Here is a 20,214-nt window from a genome sequence, read left to right as displayed (position 1 = left end):
CGTTGGATTGGAGTGGTCTCCTAACTGTGTGTGCAGAGTGGGCGGGGCTTACCAAAATACACAGTTAATCCTTTTGGTTTCATTTTCATGAAGTTCAGCGTCAGGACTGGTACGCCTTATCTGTGAGTAACTGTAAACAGTGCTGATGTTTCAAACAAGAGTTAATGTAAACTTCTGTTGGTTAGTTTGGAGTTGTGTTGTGAGTTGTGTTGTGTGTTGTGTGTTTATATTGCAGGTTTACAACCTAATTAAGAGTCATATCACTTCTAACCACCGAGTGTCGGTAGGTAAGTGTGTGTTTGTTGTGTACCAGACTCGAGTTGTGTCCACCATATCTGTTCTGACATCCTTCCAGAGGGGAGTTTATTAAAGGAGGTAGATTAGGAACATCTGGACAGTTTCTTAGTCTCTCTCTGTTTCTCTGTCTCTCTCATTGTTTTTCTTTCAGGCTTTCTTTGTCTTTGAAACATTTTACTTTACACATAATAAGTCATGAATATATTAAATCTTCACGTTCTTAAACACCTGACAGGACATCTTGAACACTTGACCACTTTATTTCAGATGCACCTCTGTACCGAGCTGCTCTGTCGGTCACAGTTCATGAAGAACAAAAACAGGAACACACTCAAACCTAACTTCTCCTTAAGGAGGAAGACTACAGAGAGTCAGCATTATGAACGTCCTTTAAGAGCTTTTAATGTGTGTCTGAGGAAGGCTTTGTGCTGAAACATGCAGATCTGAACACTACAGAGTGTGCTGACGTCTTTATCTTCTCACTGTACGTGAAGGACATCTAGTGGACAAACTGCAGAACTACAACAACTGTCAGACCTCACTGGTTATTACTGCAGTCACAGCTGTTCTCCCTGGGGTCCATACCAACCAAGACAAAACATTTAAGATCAAACTATCCTGAACTTCCTGTTGGTGTCTAATCCACTCAGTCTCTCTGACGATCAATACGTTTCTAATACATGAATTCTTTTTTTATTTTATCTTTATTTGGAATGGCACAATATACAATACAATTTACTTGGCATTTAACACCTCGGTTTCACAGTCTTACTTTAGTCCGCTTCAAATATTTTCCATCGTATAACCCTTCCCCCCTTCCTGGGGATTGGGGAAGGTGATCATTTATAGTCCGACTGTTTTTGTCCATGTTGCCTTTCCAAGGTTTTTTAATATAGATAGATAGATAGATAGATCTTTATTTGTCCTTAATAAGGAGATTTGTTGCCACTGTCTGTACAGGAATACATGTATGAACACAATAACCATAACCATCCACCCAGCCTCACAGCAATGGTGCCCCGCATCCCACAAATATGCACACCGGACACATTACAGTGGCATTCTGTTTAGCAGTGCTATGGCCGATGGGACGAAGCTTCTGCCAAACCGGGCTCGCCTACAGTAAGGGGATCTGTACCTGCGACCGGAGGGGAGTAGTGTGAATCAATCAATCAATCAATCAATCAATCAATCAATCAATCTTTATTTGTATAGCGCCAAATCACAACAAACGTTATCTCAAGACGCTTTTACAAACAGAGCAGGTCTAGACCACTCTATGTCAAATTATGAACAGAGACCCAACACCAAGACAGGGTAAGACTCAGTCTGACCCCACCTTAATCCATCATGAGCATTGCACATCGCAGTATTTAGCTAGTTACAGTGGTGAGGAAAAACTTCCTTTTAACAGGCAGAAACCTCCAGCAGGACCAGACTCATGTTAGACAGCCATCATGCCTCGACTGAGTTGGGTCTGGAAAGACAGATAGAGGGGAGTAAGAGAGAGAGAGGTGATAGTGATGAGACAAGTCGTAGAAGCTGTTGCCGCTGGAGTCCAGCACGTCCGTATCAGCTGGAGTCCAGATCGTCCACAGCAGGAGGACGTCTACGGCAGCTCAGAGGAATCTACGAGACAATGGAGCTCAGGGACTCCAGAAAGGTCTATGGTTAGTAACTTTAATGGGACAGGCAGAGTTAAAGTAAGTGATGAAGGGGTTGGGGGGAAGAAGGTGAGCTAGGATCCCAGTGTCAGTGTGCCAGTTCCCCCGGCAGTCTAGGCCTATAGCAGCATGACAAAAGCTGGTCCAAGCCTGATCCAGCTTAACTATAAGCTGTGAAGACTGAGTAGAGGGGGTGTTGGGGGTCCAGTGTTATAGTGCGTGCTCTGCGTGTGATGGCTCTGTTGTTGAGGTCAGACAGGTTGGGTGTGGGGAGGCGGATGATTTTGGTGGCAGTGTTTGTGGTGTAGTTTGTTTTTGTTGGAGACAGTTAGCATGTTGTAGTAGCGGGGGGAACAGTAGAGGAGAATGGGTTGGATGATGCTTTGGTACAGTAACAGTAGAAGGTGGGGGGCGACAGACATATAACATATAGACAAAAGGACAACAGAACAGAGGAGCTTCCTCTTTGTGATTCTCAAAAATGGAGCGCCGCCTGCAAGCTAGTTCAGGCAGACAACTCGAGCCGCGCTCATCATACTGACACGTCACCACCTCTCCATCAGCTGATCTCAACATCCTCATTCGGCGGTCTATTTAAACGGGAAGCCTCCCTGTCTCTGCCTCTGCTTGCAGTGCTCCTGCTGTTCTGCTCAGTGCTGTGTGAAGTTTGTCCCCACCTCCTCCCCGGCTTCCACCTGCGGGCTCCGAGGGGGGTTAGTCCTCTCTCATTGCTCCTAATGTCTGCATTTAAATAATCTACGAGGAGTAATGAAATTCGGAGACCACACTCCAAACACAATACTGTATGCTGCAATAAGTAAACGTGAGTTGTCTGACTGAAATAAAACCAAATGAAGAGTAGCCGAAGAGAGCCGGTTGTCACAAAGTACGCAGTTTCCCATACTCAGTCCATTTTGTCCAAGTCTGGTAAAACTTTCCACGTTGCACTCTGAGGGAAAATGACAGGTATTCCATAATGAAAATCTCGTGCACAATATTAACCCATTCCTCAACTGTGGGTGGTTCTATTTTCAACCATTTTCTTATGTTTTTTTTACTTGATGTCAACAGTTTACCAAGTAATTTTTGGCATTAATATTCCAATTTTCAAATGATATATCACCCAGATACAGAGTTTCACAGTTGAAAGGAATCTTAACCCCATTCTGTATATGAGTATGGATCTCCTCCCAATACGTTTTAATAACCTTGCAGTTCCAGAATATATGAAAGTGTCCGGCTCCATCAGTCCCACAGAATCTACATGACTGATTCTAAAAGGAAAGAAGGAAAGAGGAGGAGCCAGGTTTAAATTAAGGAATCTTGAATAAGCTTGTCAGAATCAGAATCAGCTTTATTCGCCAAGTATGCTTGAACACACAAGGAATTTGACTTCAGTAAACTGTGCTCTCTTTGTACAAGGCATAAGAATAGGAATAAGAATGAGAAATACAATAAAAATATAATAACAATAACCTTAGCTATAAATACAAAGAAACAACAAATAGCTTGACTAATATGTACAGGCTAAAATAATATGATAAAGTGCAGTGGTGAGTTGCAGAGGTAGTTTTACATTATAAAATAGAAGTTAAATAATACAAAAATAGAAATATGGAATTCTGCTTGAGAATTGTTGCATTGTGTATCTACATGTATATTTACAGAGAGTATTTATCTGACAGGTCTGACACTGTTATGGTTTAGTGTTCATCAGAGTGACAGCCTGGGGGAAGAAACTGTTCTTATGGCGGGTTGTTTTGGCGCACAGTGATCTGTAGCGCCTGCCGGAGGGGAGGAGTTTAAAGAATTTGTGTCCAGGGTGTGAGGGGTCAGCTGTGATGCTACCTGCCCGTTTCCTGGCCCGGGACCGGTACAAGTCCTGGATGGGGGGCAGGTGGACACCGATGATTTTCTCTGCAGTCCTTATAGTCCGCTGCAGTCTGTGTTTGTCTAGTTTGGTTGCAGAGCCAAACCAGACAGTGATGGAGGTGCACAGAACAGACTGGATGATGGAGGTGTAGAACATGATCAGCAGCTCCTGAGGCAGGTTGAACTTCCTGAGCTGACGCAGGAAGTACATCCTCTGCTGGGCCTTTTTTCTGATTGTGTCTATGTGGGAGGTCCACCTCAGGTCCCGGGAAATAGTGGATCCCAGGAACCTGAAAGAGTCCACAGTAGACACGGTGCTGTTCAGGATGGTGAGGGGGGGAGTGGGGGGGGGCTTCTCCTGAAGTCCACTGTCATCTCTAAGCTTGTCTTTATTTTTACTGGAAAAAGAAAGCCAAAACTGCCGTCCAGTACTGTTCAGTCAATCAATAATCAATTAATTGACCTAGAGTCGGTGTTTCCTCTGTAGTTCAAGGTAAAAAGTATTTTTGCTGAAATAAAATATTTCATTCTCATGGTTATTCTGTGTTCTCTGCATGTTTGTGGTCGTCCTTGTTTCAGCTTTGCCGTTATAAATCAGTCAAGTTTTAACTGTAAGATTTGTGTGTTTATATTTTTTGTCAATTTGTTGTAAGAAGCTTCACATCAGCTGTGTGTGTGTGTGTGTGTGTGTGTGTGTGTGTGTGTGTGTGTGTGTGTGTGTGTGTGTGTGTGTGTGTGCGCAGGTTTGGGGCTCTGCGATGGCTGATTACGAGGAGAGCAGGGAGGAAGTCCCTCCCTCTTCCCTCCCTCTGCTTGGGGGACATGAAGCTCAGAAGTGAGTATTTCCAACTTTCCTTAAAGCTCTCCACCTTCTACATTCACGCTCACAGCTCTGTGTATGTTCTGTAAAAGCCTCGAGCAGCCGCAGAGACCGGACCCTCCTGGACCGAGCTGTGTGTCCCTGAGGAGTGATCGGTCCATGATTGAACCTTATGAATTCAGGGAAGAGCATCTCTCTGCACAGGAGAGGTCAGAGCGTTTCTTTAAACATTGGTTTGTTGGCCTTTTTGATTAATACTGCCGGGACCAGGAAGTGATCCTGAGACCAGTGCAATGAGGACTGTGGGGCTTTGTATACTTTTCCAACATGCCTACCAGTTAAAGTAGAACTGTAATCATATGATCAGTATTTAGTGCAGCAAGATATCCTTGAACTGTACGCTGTGTGTTCGAGTCTTTTATATTGATAACTTGACTTTGCTGTACCCAGCTGTGTGTTCATGAGGAGTGACTGGTCCATGATTGAACCTTATGACTTCAAGGAGGAAGTCCACCCTACTGAGGAAAGGTACTTGCTTCCATCACCACACACACACACACACGCACGCACACACACACCGGTCACACTGTAGTTAAACCACACTACATCAGAAGTGATCCAACAGATATGTAGAGAATAGGAACAACAAACAAAAGAGTGTTCATCAAACCTTCACAGGACAAAGTGAACACTTTGCTGAAAGCCAAGTTGCAGCCCAGATTCATCTGGCTATTTCCATGTGGTGCCATAGAGAGCCTGATGGAAGGTGTGGCACACAATACTTATGGCTCTCTGAGCAGTTGAGTCGTGCAACGGAGCTTCAGTTGGCCATTACCAAAGTGATGCAGACTGCCATCAGTCCTGTCCTGTCTCAAAACCAACAGCTGCCCCTTATTCCCGAATGGTGGTCCGGCCTACAGCTCCTCTAGTTTAGCCATCATACAGCCTGGATTCTGGGATCCTAGTATGATGTCTCTGCCAACACACTGCCTGGACTCTCTGACCCTCAATCAGCAGTGCCACTGACTTCTGTTCCTGCTGCTGCGCTGCCATAATCTCCCACAACCATGCTTCAGCATCTTCCTGTTTCCATGACCCTAGGATTTCACCCTCCAGTGTCCTAGCTTCTGGCCTTGTGCTTTGCCTTCTTCTGGTTTTCCCATCATACAGGACTTGCTTGGTTTTTCGGCCACATTGTCAATTGCAGGCTTATCAATCAATCAGTAACAATATGTTCAAAGCTAATTCAAAGCCTTCTCAGCCTTCTCCTCCCTTGGCCAACCAAGCCCAAAGGACCCATATCAATGAACCTGTAGACCATCATGAAGGCTGTGTGTCTCTCAATATATTGGCTTTTTATGGGTCCAACCCCCATCATTGAATTTGTCTTGTTCTCCACTAGGGATGAGTCTTTAGAGACCAGCATAAAAATGTGCTTGTTCGAAGTCAGCTGAAGTGGTTTGAGCATTAGATAAGGTTGTCTCCCTTTAAAGGTGTTCCAGACACGTCCAACTGGGACAAGGCCCTGGGGTAGACCCAGAACTTATTGGAGGGATTATATATCCCACCTGGTGTGGGAACGCCTCAGGATTCCCCAGGAGGAGTTAGAAAATGTTGCTGAGGAGAGGGATGTCTGGGTCGATCTGCTAGGACTGCTGCCTCTGTGATGTGACCCTGGATAAGTGGAAGAAAATGGGTGGATGCATTATTAGAGGGATGTACCTTGATTAAAAGATTTTGGCTTAATGGGGATTTGAGAAACCTCAGAGTCTGGCCTCAAACCTGGAACCATTTTACTCAATATAGCCCAACATGAAGCTACTGACCCGAAGGGCACTGCCGCCAAGGTCTTCTGGGTTAAGAACAAGGATGCAGGTTGTGTTATTGATTAGATTAATTCAACATACTCTATTTTCCATGAGGATAAATTTGTCTTGGGTAATAAGATCAGATCCTCCTTTATTCGTCCCACAACGGGGAAATTCATGGAGTTCCAGCAGCAAACAAGAAGGAGTACAGAACAAGAATTTAACAAGAATATATAAAGGAAAGAAATGTCCATCAGAGACGACAGCTTGGACATAATCCTCCTGTCAGCCACCACCTCCACAGGGTCCAGGACTGAGCTGGTCTTCTTCCCCAGTTAGTTCAGTCTGGCTCTCCTGTATCCTGTCCGCCCACAGCAGGTGAAATCCTTCCAATGTGGCGTTGGTGTCCGGTGTTAGCTCTGTTAGCATGATGCTACTCTGGTGCTGGGTTAGCTGGTCCACCTTATCGTAGATAGATCTTACATTCCCCATAACGGTGGGTGGAAGGACAGGTCCATGTGGTCTTTTCTTAGCTTGCACCTCAGTACCAGCACGCCGTCCTCGCCTCCTTCTCCTCAGCTCGCAGGGAACATCGGGCCTAGCATCGTTTAGCATCGACATGCTACGGGCTGCTAACAGCTGATCTCGTATGTAAACAATGTTACCATGGTTACACAGGGTCTCCGGACACGCACAGGAACAAAAACAGTTAAAACACCCCTGCAGACGTAGTCAGTTTGGTGTCTATGGCCAACAAATGAGTCCTTAAAAGTCCTGACAGGCTCCAAATACAAAGAGAACTAAACAGATAGAACAACCAAGAGAGAGCTGCTGCAACAAGCAGACACTCACACGGCACTTAGCAACAAGGAGATGCAAAAGAGAACATACAGTTCACTGTACCTTGATTTAACATAAAAAACAACAGAACATACACAAAACAGTTGCCCGAGAGCCACACTTCCTAATCCTTGAATTGTCTCCACAGAGTTCCAGAGCAAAGGTTAGACGTTCCTGGCAGTCAACCTGTCCAGAAGCCCCCAACAGGCTTGGATCCTATATTCATGGTGTGTTGATATCCATCCACAGCTTTTATCAAAGCGTCAAATATAAAACAGATACCAGTATTTCTTTAACCTGTGTCATTTTCCAGCATCTCCGGGAGAACATCGACGCTTTAGTGACGAAAGAGCTGAAACAGTTTCAGCAGGTACTGAGTCCTAATTATTCAGAGGTCTTGGATCAGCCATGTGTGGATGAGGAGGAAGTAGAAGAGCAGAGGAGCAGCAGAGAGGCTTTTCTGAAGATCACTTTGAACCTCCTTAGGAAAATGAAGCACAATGATCTGGCTGACTCTCTGCAGAACAGTAAGAACATTACAATGCTACCTCTTCATTTAACTGATGCTTCTTCATGTTCACTTTTCTCATGCTGACAGTAACACTAACTCATCTGCTCGATTATCATCCAGGAACTCGTGCTGCAGTATGTCAACGTCAAGTCAAATCAACCCTGAAGGAGAAGTTCCAGTGTGTGTTTGAGGGGATCGCCAAAGCAGGATACCCAACCCTCCTGAACCAGATCTACACAGAGCTCTACATCACAGAGGGAGGGACCGGAGAGGTCAATGATGAACATGAGGTCAGACTGATCGAAGCAGCATCCAGGAAACCAGAAGGACTAGAGATCAGACATCAGGACATCTTTAAACCCTTACCTGAGAGAGCTGGACCAATCAGAACAGTGCTGACAAAGGGGGTCGCTGGCATCGGGAAAACCGTCTTAACACAGAAGTTCACTCTGGACTGGGCTGAAGGCAAAACCAACCAGGACATCCAGTTCACGTTCCCCTTCACTTTCAGAGAGCTGAATTTGCTGAGAGAGAGAAAGTTCAGTTTGGTGGACCTGGTTCACCACTTCTTTACTCAGACCAGAGAAGCAGGACTCTGCAGGTTTGAAGAGTTCCAGGTCGTGTTTATCTTTGACGGTCTTGATGAGTGTCGACTTCCTCTGGACTTCCACAACAATCAGATCCTGACTGATGCTACAGAGTCCACCTCAGTGGATGTGCTCCTGACAAACCTCATCAGGGGGAACCTGCTCCCCTCTGCTCGACTCTGGATCACCACAAGACCTGCAGCAGCCAATCAGATCCCTCCTGAGTGTGTTGACATGGTGACAGAGGTCAGTGGGTTCACTGACCCTCAGAAGGAGGAGTACTTCAGGAAGAGGTTCAGAGACCAGGACCAGGCCAGCAGAATCATCTCCAACATCAAGACATCCCGAAGCCTCCACATCATGTGCCACATCCCGGTCTTCTGCTGGATCACTGCTACAGTTCTGGAGGATATGCTGAAGACCACAGAGGGAGGAGAGCTGCCCAGGACCCTGACTGAGATGTACATCCACTTCCTGGTGGTCCAGTTCAAACTGAAGAGCATCAAGTATGATGGAGGATCTGGGACCGATCCACTCTGGAGTCCAGAGAGCAGGAAGATGATCCAGTCTCTGGGAAAACTGGCTTTTGAGCATCTGCAGAAAGGGAACCTGATCTTCTATGAGTCCGACCTGACAGAGTGTGGCATCAAGATCAAGGAGGCCTCAGTGTACTCAGGAGTGTTCACACAGATCTTCAGAGAGGAGAGAGGACTGTACCAGGACCAGGTGTTCTGCTTCATCCACCTGAGTGTTCAGGAGTTTCTGGCTGCTCTTCATGTCCATCTGACCTTCACCAACTCTGGAGTCAACCTGATGGAAGAACCATCAACATCCTGGTGGCGGTGGTGGTGGTTTCTGTTCCGAAACAAACCTCAACCCAATCCTTTGTACCAAAGTGCTGTAGAAAAGGCCTTACAGAGTCCAAAGGGACACCTGGACTTGTTCCTCCGCTTCCTCTTGGGTCTCTCACCTCAGACAAATCAAGCTCTCCTGCAAGGTCTAGTGATGGACTCAGAGAGTACCTTACAGACCTATCAGGAAACAGTTGGGTACATCAAGAAGAAGATCAGTGAGGATCTGTCTCCAGAGAGAATCATCAACCTGTTCCACTGTCTCAATGAGCTGAATGATCGTTCTGTAGTGGAGGAGATCCAAAAGTATCTGAGACAAGGAAGTCTCTCCACTGGTGACCTGTCTCCTGCTCAGTGGTCAGCTCTGGCCTTCATCTTACTGTCATCAGAGAGAGATCTGGACGTGTTTGACCTGAAGAAATACTCTGCTTCAGAGAGGGTTCTTCTGAGGCTGCTGCCTCTGGTCAAAGCCTCCAACAGAGCTCTGTGAGTGCAAAGGTTACTGCAGACACCACCTGAATCAAATGTGTAGGCTTGTTTTCATAAATGAAGGTCAACTGATCATCGTACGTTTACTGGTTAACTCACGTTTCTTGTTGGTAATTGAGAAAGGAGACACAATCTTTGCTTATGTTTATGTTACAAACACATCCACCAAAGACTTAGTGTCGTTTAAGACCACTCATGCTTCATGGCTTGACTCACTGAACAATAATTGTGGCTGCAGAGGTGAGATGATTCATTTTACAGTGAACAATACGAGTGTTTCATCTTCCTCACCCACTCTCCTTCAGGCTGAGTGGCTCTAGTCTATCAGAGAGAAGCTGTGAAGCTCTGGCCTCAGTCCTCAGCTCACCGTCCTCTAATCTGAAAGAGCTGGACCTGAGCAACAACGACCTCCAGGACTCAGGAGTGAAACTGCTCTCTGCTGGACTTCAAAGTCCACACTGTCGACTGGAGATAATCAGGTCAGAACCCAGCTTCTGTTTGACATATCACCATTTGAAATCTCAGAGATCGAACCTGTGTGTGTGTGTGTGTGTGTGTGTGTGTGTGTGTGTGTGTGTGTGTGTGTGTGTCTCCAGGCTGTCAGGCTGTCTGATCACAGACAAAGGCTGCACTTCTCTGGCCTCAGCCCTCACATCAAACCCCTCCCATCTGAGAGAGCTTGACCTGAGCTACAATCATCCAGGAGCAACAGGAGCGAATCTGCTGTCTGCAGGACTCAGTGATCCACTTTGGAGACTGGACACTCTCAAGTACTAACACGCAAGAGCTCACTGTTTCTCAGTCACACAGACAACCCTAGGACTGTTTGTTCACAGCATGTCTCTGCAGATGACAGTGACGATGAGTCCCTGCCTTCATTAAGACTCAAACTAAATGTAGTTGTACAGATAGAATGATTTAACTTGATGTATTGAGCTCTGTCCCTGCTCATTATGACATATAACTACATGATAACAACACGCTTATCTTAAAGGTGACATATCATGCAAAATTGACTTTTTAATGGTTCTCTACCTGAAATATGTTTCCCTGGCATGTCTACAAACCCCCCGAGAATGAAAAAAATCCATTCTGCCCCTGTTCTGATTTCTCCAGCTTTCTGTAAATGTGTGCTGAAACCAGACGTTTCAGACTTCAGTGTTTTTGTTACGTAACAACAATATCCGGTCTGTAACAGGAAGTCAGAGCTCGGAGCTTGTTCAGCCCATAGACTGTATAAAATACAACTCAACCCCTCCTCCGTTTTTCATTCCCTGCACACATGTGTGCTAACAAGGAGCTTAGGAGGGAGGCATGCTAGTTGGAGGCTGTCTTAATAAACACAGAGGTCGCTTTGACTCCCCACGTCTGCAGATTTGAAGATCTAGTGGATGATTTTTATTTATCATGGATAAGTGCTAGAGCTAGTTAGCATAGCCACATAGCTACATGTTCGTAGCTGTGTACCAAGACACACGTCGACATACTGCAAATAAAACAACAAGAAACACTAAATCTGTGACCAATCCTTCAGAAAAGGTCCTGCTGCCTCTCTGGCAGAGGTCGGTTTTACTCCCCACGTCTGCAGATTTGAAGATCTAGTGGATGATTTTTATTTATCATGGATAAGTGCTAGCGCTAGTTAGCATAGCCACATAGCTACATGTTCGTAGCTGTGTACCAAGACACACGTCTACATACTGATAAATAAAACAACAAGAAACACTAAATCTGTGACCAATCGTTCAGAAAGGTCCTGCTGCAGGCGCCTCTCCATCAGGATCAGATTCAGAGGGTTGAAGTAACGCGGGTCTCTGAGCAGCCGTGTATATTCAGCCAACATGGAAACATTAGATCAACGTGCTGGAGAGCCGAGGCACATCCACTTCCTGAGGGGGCGTGGTCAGAGGGAAAACAGCCTGTTCTGATGAGGAATGAAGAAGAGGACTTTTCAGGCATGCCAAAATCTGATTTCAAAGTGTTTTTTTGAGCATAAACTTTAAAGACATGTTTTGGGGACCTCTTAGACCAATATATGTTGATGAAAAAAGCGTGATATGTCCCCTTTAAATAACACAGACAGCAAAGATGTTTCTATCTTATCAGTAGAAATCATGCTAAACAATGCTAGCTGAATTCTTGGTGACTGGCTTACTTATTCACAAACAAGACTCTAAATTTGAACCAGCAAGAGATCAGACTTGCAGATTCTGGGGGTCTGTGATCCCCCTCTACAGACCAGATCGATAAGCTACACCAGCTTGAAGAAAAAGTGAAAAAAGGACTGATTTGTGATGGATGGATATAACTCCATCCATCCACTTCCTTCCACTTCTCTTTTGGAGTCAGGCAGCAGTGGAACCAGGTCAAGCTAGTTAGTCCTAGGTGTCTAACCCTAGGGTTAGGGTTAGGGTTAGGATTAGGGTTGTGATTAGGGTTAGGGTTCTGATTAGGGTTAGGGTTAGGGTTGTGATTAGGATTAGGATTAGGGTTAGGGCTAGGGTTAGGGTTCTGATTAGGGTTAGGGTTAGGGTTAGGGTTGTGATTAGGATAAGGATTAGGGTTAGGGTTCTGATTAGGGTTAGGGTTGTGATTAGGATTAGGATTAGGGTTAGGGTTAGGATTAGGGTTAGGGCTAGGGTTAGGGTTCTGATTAGGGTTAGGGTTAGGGTTAGGGTTGTGATTAGGATTAGGATTAGGGTTAGGGTTCTGATTAGGGTTAGGGTTGTGATTAGGATTAGGATTAGGGTTAGGGTTCTGATTAGGGTTAGGGTTAGGGTTAGGGTTAGGGTTGTGATTAGGATTAGGATTAGGGTTAGGATTAGGGTTAGGGTTCTGATTAGGGTTAGGGTTAGGGTTAGGGTTGTGATTAGGATTAGGGTTAGGGTTAGGATTAGGGTTAGGGTTAGGGTTAGGCTTAGGCTTAAGGTTGTGATTAGGGTTAGGGTTAGGATAAGGGTTAGGGTTAGGGTTAGGGTTCTGATTAGGGTTAGGGTTAGGGTTGTGATTAGGATTAGGATTAGGGTTAGGATTAGGGTTAGGATTAGGATTAGGGTTAGGATTAGGGTTAGGGTTAGGGTTCTGATTAGGGTTAGGGTTAGGGTTGTGATTAGGATTAGGGTTAGGATTAGGGTTAGGGTTAGGGTTGTGATTAGGGTTAGGGTTAGGGTTGTGATTAGGGTTAGGCTTAGGCTTAAGGTTGTGATTAGGGTTAGGGTTAGGATTAGGGTTAGGGTTGTGATTAGGGTTAGGGTTAGGGTTAGGGTTAGGGTTGTGATTAGGGTTAGGGTTAGGGTTGTGATTAGGGTTAGGGTTAGGATTAGAGTTAGGGTTAGGGTTAGGGTTAAGATTAGGGTTAGGGTTGTGATTAGGGTTAGGGTTAGGGTTAGGATTAGGGTTAGGGTTAGGGTTAGGGTTAGGATTAGGGTTAGGGTTGTGATTAGGGTTAGGGTTAGGGTTAGGGTTAGGATTAGGGTTAGGGTTAGGGTTGTGATTAGGGTTAGGGTTCTGATTAGGGTTAGGGTTAGGGTTGTGATTAGGATTAGGGTTAGGATTAGGGTTGTGATTAGGGTTAGGGTTCTGATTAGGGTTAGGGTTGTGATTAGGATTAGGGTTAGGATTAGGGTTGTGATTAGGATTAGGATTAGGGTTAGGGTTAGGATTAGGGTTAGGGTTAGGGTTAGGGTTCTGATTAGGGTTAGGGTTAGGGTTGTGATTAGGATTAGGGTTAGGGTTAGGGTTCTGATTAGGGTTAGGGTTAGGCTTAGGCTTAAGGTTGTGATTAGGGTTAGGGTTAGGATAAGGGTTAGGGTTAGGGTTGTGATTAGGGTTAGGGTTGTGATTAGGATTAGGGTTAGGGTTCTGATTAGGGTTAGGATTAGGGTTAGGGTTGTGATTAGGGTTAGGGTTAGGATTAGGGTTAGGGTTGTGATTAGGGTTAGGGTTAGGGTTGGTATTAGGGTTAGGGTTAGGGTTAGGGTTGTTATCAGGGTTAGGGTTGTGATTAGGGTTAGGGTTAGAACCAGAACCAAACTCAAGCAAACATAACCTAACCAGACCAGAACCTAACCAGACCAGAACCGAACCAGACCAGAACCGAACCAGACCAGAACCGAACCAGACCAGAACCGAACCAGAACCAAACCAGAACCAGAACAGAACCGAACCAGAACCGAACCAGAACCGAACCAGAACCGAACCGAACCTGATCAGAACCGAACCAGAACCGAACCTGACCAGAACCGAACCTGACCAGAACCGAACCTGACCAGAACCGAACCAGAACCGAACCAGAACCGAACCAGAACCGAACCAGAACCAAACCGAACCAATATCAGAACTGATCCAATATCAGAACCAGAACCAAACTCAAGCAAAAAGAACCCAGGGTTAGGGTTAGGGTTAGGGTTAGGGTTAGGATTATGGTTAGGGTTGTGATTAGGGTTAGGGTTAGGGTTAGGGTTTTGATTAGGGTTAGGGTTAGGGTTGTGGTTAGGGTTAGGCTTAGGGTTGTGATTAGGATTAGGGTTAGGGTTGTGGTTAGGGTTAGGGTTAGGGTTAGGGTTGTGATTAGGGTTAGGGTTAGGGTTGTGGTTAGGGTTAGGCTTAGGGTTAGGGTTGTGATTAGGATTAGGGTTAGGGTTGTGGTTAGGGTTAGGGTTAGGGTTAGGGTTGTGATTAGGGTTAGGGTTAGGGTTGTGGTTAGGGTTAGGGTTAGGGTTGTGATTAGGGTTAGGGTTAGGGTTGTGATTAGGGTTAGGGTTAGGGTTGTGGTTAGGGTTAGGCTTAGGGTTGTGATTAGGATTAGGGTTAAGGTTGTGATTAGGGTTAGGGTTAGGGTTAGGGTTGTGATTAGGGTTAGGATTAGGGTTAGGGTTGTGGTTAGGGTTAGGGTTAGGGTTAGGGTTGTGATTAGGGTTAGGGTTAGGGTTAGGGTTGTGGTTAGGGTTAGGGTTAGGGTTGTGATTAGGGTTAGGATTAGGGTTAGGGTTGTGGTTAGGGTTAGGGTTGTGATTAGGATTAGGGTTAGGGTTGTGATTAGGGTTAGGGTTGTGAGGGTTAGGGTTAGGGTTAGGGTTAGGATTGTGATTAGGATTAGGGTTAGGGTTGTGATTAGGGTTAGGGTTGTGAGGATTAGGGTTAGGGTTAGGGTTCTGATTAGGGTTAGGGTTAGGCTTAGGCTTAGGCTTAAGGTTGTGATTAGGGTTAGGGTTAGGGTTAGGGTTGTGATTAGGGTTAGGGTTGTGATTAGGGTTAGGGTGAGGGTTCTGATTAGGGTTAGGGTTAGGGTTGTGATTAGGGTTAGGGTTGTGATTAGGGTTAGGGTTAGGGTTCTGATTAGGGTTAGGGTTAGGGTTGTGATTAGGGTTAGGGTTAGGGTTAGGGTTGTGATTAGGGTTAGGGTTAGGGTTAGGGTTGTTATCAGGGTTAGGGTTGTGATTAGGGTTAGGGTTAGAACCAGAACCAAACTCAAGCAAACATAACCTAACCAGACCAGAACCTAACCAGACCAGAACCGAACCAGACCAGAACCGAACCAGACCAGAACCGAACCAGACCAGAACCGAACCAGACCAGAACCGAACCAAACCAGAACCAGAACAGAACCGAACCAGAACCGAACCAGAACCGAACCAGAACCGAACCTGATCAGAACCGAACCAGAACCGAACCTGACCAGAACCGAACCTGACCAGAACCGAACCTGACCAGAACCGAACCAGAACCGAACCAGAACCGAACCAGAACCGAACCAGAACCGAACCAGAACCGAACCAGAACCAAACCGAACCAATATCAGAACTGATCCAATATCAGAACCAGAACCAAACTCAAGCAAAAAGAACCCAGGGTTAGGGTTAGGGTTAGGGTTAGGGTTAGGATTATGGTTAGGGTTGTGATTAGGGTTAGGGTTAGGGTTGTGATTAGGGTTAGGATTAGGGTTAGGGTTGTGGTTAGGGTTAGGGTTAGGGTTAGGGTTGTGATTAGGGTTAGGGTTAGGGTTGTGGTTAGGGTTAGGTTTAGGGTTGTGATTAGGATTAGGGTTAGGGTTGTGGTTAGGGTTAGGGTTAGGGTTAGGGTTGTGATTAGGGTTAGGGTTGTGAGGGTTAGGGTTAGGGTTAGGGTTAGGATTATGGTTAGAGTTGTGATTAGGGTTAGGGTTAGGGTTAGGGTTGTGATTAGGGTTAGGGTTAGGGTTAGGATTATGGTTAGGGTTGTGATTAGGGTTAGGGTTAGGGTTAGGATTATGGTTAGGGTTGTGGTTAGGTTTAGGGTTAGGGTTAGGGTTAGGGTTGTGATTAGGGTTAGGATTAGGGTTAGGGTTGTGGTTAGGGTTAGGGTTGTGATTAGGATTAGGGTTAGGGTTGTGATTAGGGTTAGGGTTGTGAGGGTTAGGGTTAGGGTTAGGGTTAGGGTTAGGATTGTGATTAGGATTAGGGTTAGGGTTGTGATTAGGGTTAGGGTTAGGATTAGGGTTAGGGTTGTGATTAGGGTTAGGGTTAGGGTTAGGGTTAGGGTTAGGGGTTAGGGTTAGGGTTAGGGTTAGGGTTGTTATCAGGGTTAGGGTTAGGGTTGTGATTAGGGTTAGGGTTAGGGTTAGGGTTGTTATCAGGGTTAGGGTTAGGGTTAGGGTTGTTATCAGGGTTAGGGTTAGGGTTGTGATTAGGGTTAGGGTTAGGGTTAGGGTTGTGATTAGGGTTAGGGTTAGGGTTAGGGTTGTTATCAGGGTTAGGGTTAGGGTTGTGATTAGGGTTAGGGTTAGAACCAGAACCAAACTCAAGCAAACATAACCTAACCAGACCAGAACCGAACCAGACCAGAACCGAACCAGACCAGAACCGAACCAGACCAGAACCGAACCAGACCAGAACCGAACCAGAACCAAACCAGAACCAGAACAGAACCGAACCAGAACCAGAACCGAACCAGAACCGAACCGAACCTGATCAGAACCGAACCAGAACCGAACCTGACCAGAACCGAACCTGACCAGAACCGAACCTGACCAGAACCGAACCAGAACCGAACCAGAACCGAACCAGAACCGAACCAGAACCGAACCGAACCAATATCAGAACTGATCCAATATCAGAACCAGAACCAAACTCAAGCAAAAAGAACCCAGGGTTAGGGTTAGGGTTAGGATTATGGTTAGGGTTGTGATTAGGGTTAGGGTTAGGGTTGTGATTAGGATTAGGGTTAGGGTTGTGGTTAGGGTTAGGCTTAGGGTTGTGATTAGGATTAGGGTTAGGGTTAGGGTTAGGGTTGTGATTAGGGTTAGGGTTAGGGTTAGGGTTGTGGTTAGGGTTAGGGTTAGGGTTGTGATTAGGGTTAGGATTAGGGTTAGGGTTAGGGTTAGGGTTAGGGTTGTGATTAGGGTTAGGGTTGTGAGGGTTAGGGTTAGGGTTAGGGTTAGGGTTAAGGTCGTGATTAGGGTTAGGGTTAGGGTTGTGATTAGGGTTAGGGTTAGGGTTAGGGTTAGGGTTAGGATTAGGGTTAGGGTTAGGGTTAGGGTTAGGGTTGTGATTAGGGTTAGGGTTGTGAGGGTTAGGGTTAGGGTTAGGGTTAGGGTTAGGATTGTGATTAGGGTTAGGGTTAGGGTTGTGATTAGGGTTAGGGTTGTGAGGGTTAGGGTTAGGGTTAGGGTTAGGGTTAAGGTCGTGATTAGGGTTAGGGTTAGGGTTGTGATTAGGGTTAGGGTTAGGGTTAGGGTTAGGGTTGTGATTAGGGTTAGGGTAAGGTTTGTGATCAGGGTTAGGGTTAGGATTGTGATCAGGGTTAGGGTTAGGGTTGTGATTAGGGTTAGGGTTAGAACCAGAACCAAACTCAAGCAAACATAACCGAACCAGACCAGAACCTAACCAGACCAGAACCGAACCAGAGCAGAACCGAACCAGAGCAGAACCGAACCAGAACCGAACCAGAACCAGAACCGAACCAGAACCAGAACAGAACCGAACCAGAACCGAACCGGATCCAGAACAGAACCGAACCAGAACCGAACCAGAACCAATAGCAGAACCGATCCAATATCAGAACCAGAACCAAACTCAAGCAAACAGAACCAGAACCAGAACCAGAGCTCAGAGCCGCAGCTTTTTATCATGGCACATCACTAATGTGTTTAATCTGTGTTACACTTATGAGGGGGTCCTTGGACTATCTTCTCACCTGTAAGGGGTCCCTGGCTCCAAAAAGTTTGAGAAGTCCTGGTCTAAAGAATCATATATAGAGGCCTCTGAAGGTTCACTGTGACTCTGTTTTTCCCTCCAGGGTGGACCATAATGAGGAGCAGTGGCTCAGACCTGGTCTGAAGAAGTGTAAGTGTCCCTTTGAGTCATGTAAACAAGGAGCACGTTTAAATATTTCAATCAGAAGTTGGTTATCCTGCACACAGCCTCTGTGACGTCTTCATCTAATGAACTGTCAGTTGGCTGACAACATCAAGAATTACAACCATTACTCCTTTTCCATCAGTCATTCTTTAAATGTTGTTCCTCTCATAGATGCCTGTGAACTCACCCTGGACACAAACACTGCAAACAGAAACCTCAGACTGTCTGACAACAACAGGAAGGTGACCATAACGACAGAGAAGCAGTCGTACCCCGACCATCCGGACAGATTTGACTACTGCGCTCAGCTCCTGTGTGCAACTGGTCTGACTGGTCACTGTTACTGGGAGGTGGAGTGGAGAGGAAAAGTTTATATATCAGTGACCTACAGAGCAATCAGTAGGAAAGGACGAGACGGTGCCGACTGCAGGTTTGGAGGAAACAAACAGTCCTGGAGTCTGAGGTGTTCTGAGGAGGACGGTTTCTCTGTGTGGTACAACAACAGACAGAGAAGTCTCTCCTCCTCCTCCTCCTCCTCCTCCTCCTCTCACAGAGTAGCAGTGTATGTGGATTATCCTGCTGGCTCTCTGTCCTTCTACAGCGTCTCCTCTAACACAATGATCCACCTCCACACCTTCAGTACCTCCTTCACTGAGCCTCTGTATGCTGGCTTCAGGTTGTGGCCTGAGTCCTCAGTGTCTCTGTGCTCACTGCAGAAGGAGGAATCTCCTCTGTAGAGAAAGACTTGCACACAAATGCACATTAAGTTGGCACAAACAGGAGCATTGTATGTATTTGATTTCTAATTTTCTTCTTGCATGTATGTATTAGTTTTTTTATTGTTGAGAGCAATTTATCTGATTATTTTACACTTGACTGTGGCTCCGCCCCCTTTTGGTGAAAGCTGTCTATCTAAAATCGACCGGAGGTAAATGGAAACACGGAGGTTGGCATGAGTTTATTTTCTCTTTGAACCTTTGTTATTGTGCACACTGTACTGCATATGATATTCTATTATTCTAGTTGGGGTTTTTTAAGTTATTTTGATTTATTATTTCACTGAAATTATTATCATTTTTTTTTTTATGAATTATTAATTTAATTTTTCTCTTTCCAACTTTCAACTTTTTATTCTGTAATGTTCATTTTAGTAATTATTAATTTAACTTAATTCATGTTGATTTTATTATATTTTTTATAACATTTCAACTTTTCTCTTTATTTTTTTAATCTTTTTTAAATGAATTATTGAGCATGAATCTGCCTCTGAGCCTAATGTCTGCATTGTTGTTTTGTGTTGTTTTGGCCGATATCCATCCATCCATCTTCTTCCGCTTATCCGGGTCCGGGTCGCGGGGGCAGCAGTCTCAGCAGGGAAGCCCAGACCCTCCTCTCCCCGGCCACTTCCACCAGCTCTTCTGGGAGGATACCGAGGCGCTCCCAGACCAGCTGAGAGACATAATCTCGCCAGCGTGTCCTGGGCCTTCCCCGTGTCCTCCTCCCAGTCGGACATGCCCGAAACACCTCCCCAGGGAGACGCCCGGGAGGCATCCTAACCAGATGCCCGAACCACCTCATCTGGCTCCTCTCGATCCGGAGGAGCAGCGGCTCTACTTTGAGCCTCTCCCGGATGTCTGAGCTCCTGACCCTCTCTCTAAGGCTGAGCCCAGACACCCTGCGGAGAAAGCTCATTTCGGCCGCTTGTATTCGCGATCTCGTTCTTTCGGTCACTACCCACAGCTCGTGACCATAGGTGAGGGTCGGAACGTAGATTGACCGGTAAATTGAGAGCTTTGCCTTCTGGCTCAGCTCTCTCTTCACCACGACAGACCGGTACGGCGCCCGCATCACTGCAGACGCCGCCCCGATCCGTCTGTCAATCTCCCGCTCCCTTTTCCCCTCACTCGTGAACAAGACCCCGAGATACTTGAACTCCTCCGCCTGGGGCAAAGACTCCCCTCCGACCCGGAGAGGGCAGGCCACCCTTTTCCGACTGAGCACCATGGCCTCAGACTTGGCCGATATATATTTTTTATGTAAATAAAAAAGTTTAAAATAATACTAATAAATGTAAAATGTGAATCAGCTGTGATTAGGAAAACAGCATTTATACATTGGTGACTTTAAAATGATGTTTCA

At 45.8% G+C, this 20,214-nt stretch overlaps 1 protein-coding gene across 1 annotated transcript; it reads left to right on the top strand.

The window, feature by feature from the left end:
• Positions 1–103: 103 nt before the first annotated feature.
• LOC117809963 (protein NLRC3-like) lies at positions 104–19,104 on the top strand. The gene is made up of 12 exons (XM_034679472.1): positions 104–122; positions 236–287; positions 4,577–4,668; positions 4,746–4,862; positions 5,104–5,181; positions 7,450–7,528; positions 7,615–7,828; positions 7,933–9,736; positions 10,045–10,218; positions 10,336–10,509; positions 18,014–18,060; positions 18,247–19,104. Exons 3-12 carry the CDS (start codon positions 4,592–4,594, stop codon positions 18,810–18,812), a joined length of 3,330 nt encoding a protein of 1,109 aa, XP_034535363.1. The 5' UTR covers positions 104–122; positions 236–287; positions 4,577–4,591; the 3' UTR covers positions 18,813–19,104.
• The last annotated feature ends 1,110 nt before the right edge of the window (positions 19,105–20,214 follow it).

The sequence above is a fragment of the Notolabrus celidotus genome, unplaced genomic scaffold, assembly GCF_009762535.1.
Source record: "Notolabrus celidotus isolate fNotCel1 unplaced genomic scaffold, fNotCel1.pri scaffold_89B_arrow_ctg1, whole genome shotgun sequence".
NCBI lineage: Eukaryota > Metazoa > Chordata > Actinopteri > Labriformes > Labridae > Notolabrus > Notolabrus celidotus.
This window is presented reverse-complemented; position numbering and strand designations above follow the sequence as displayed.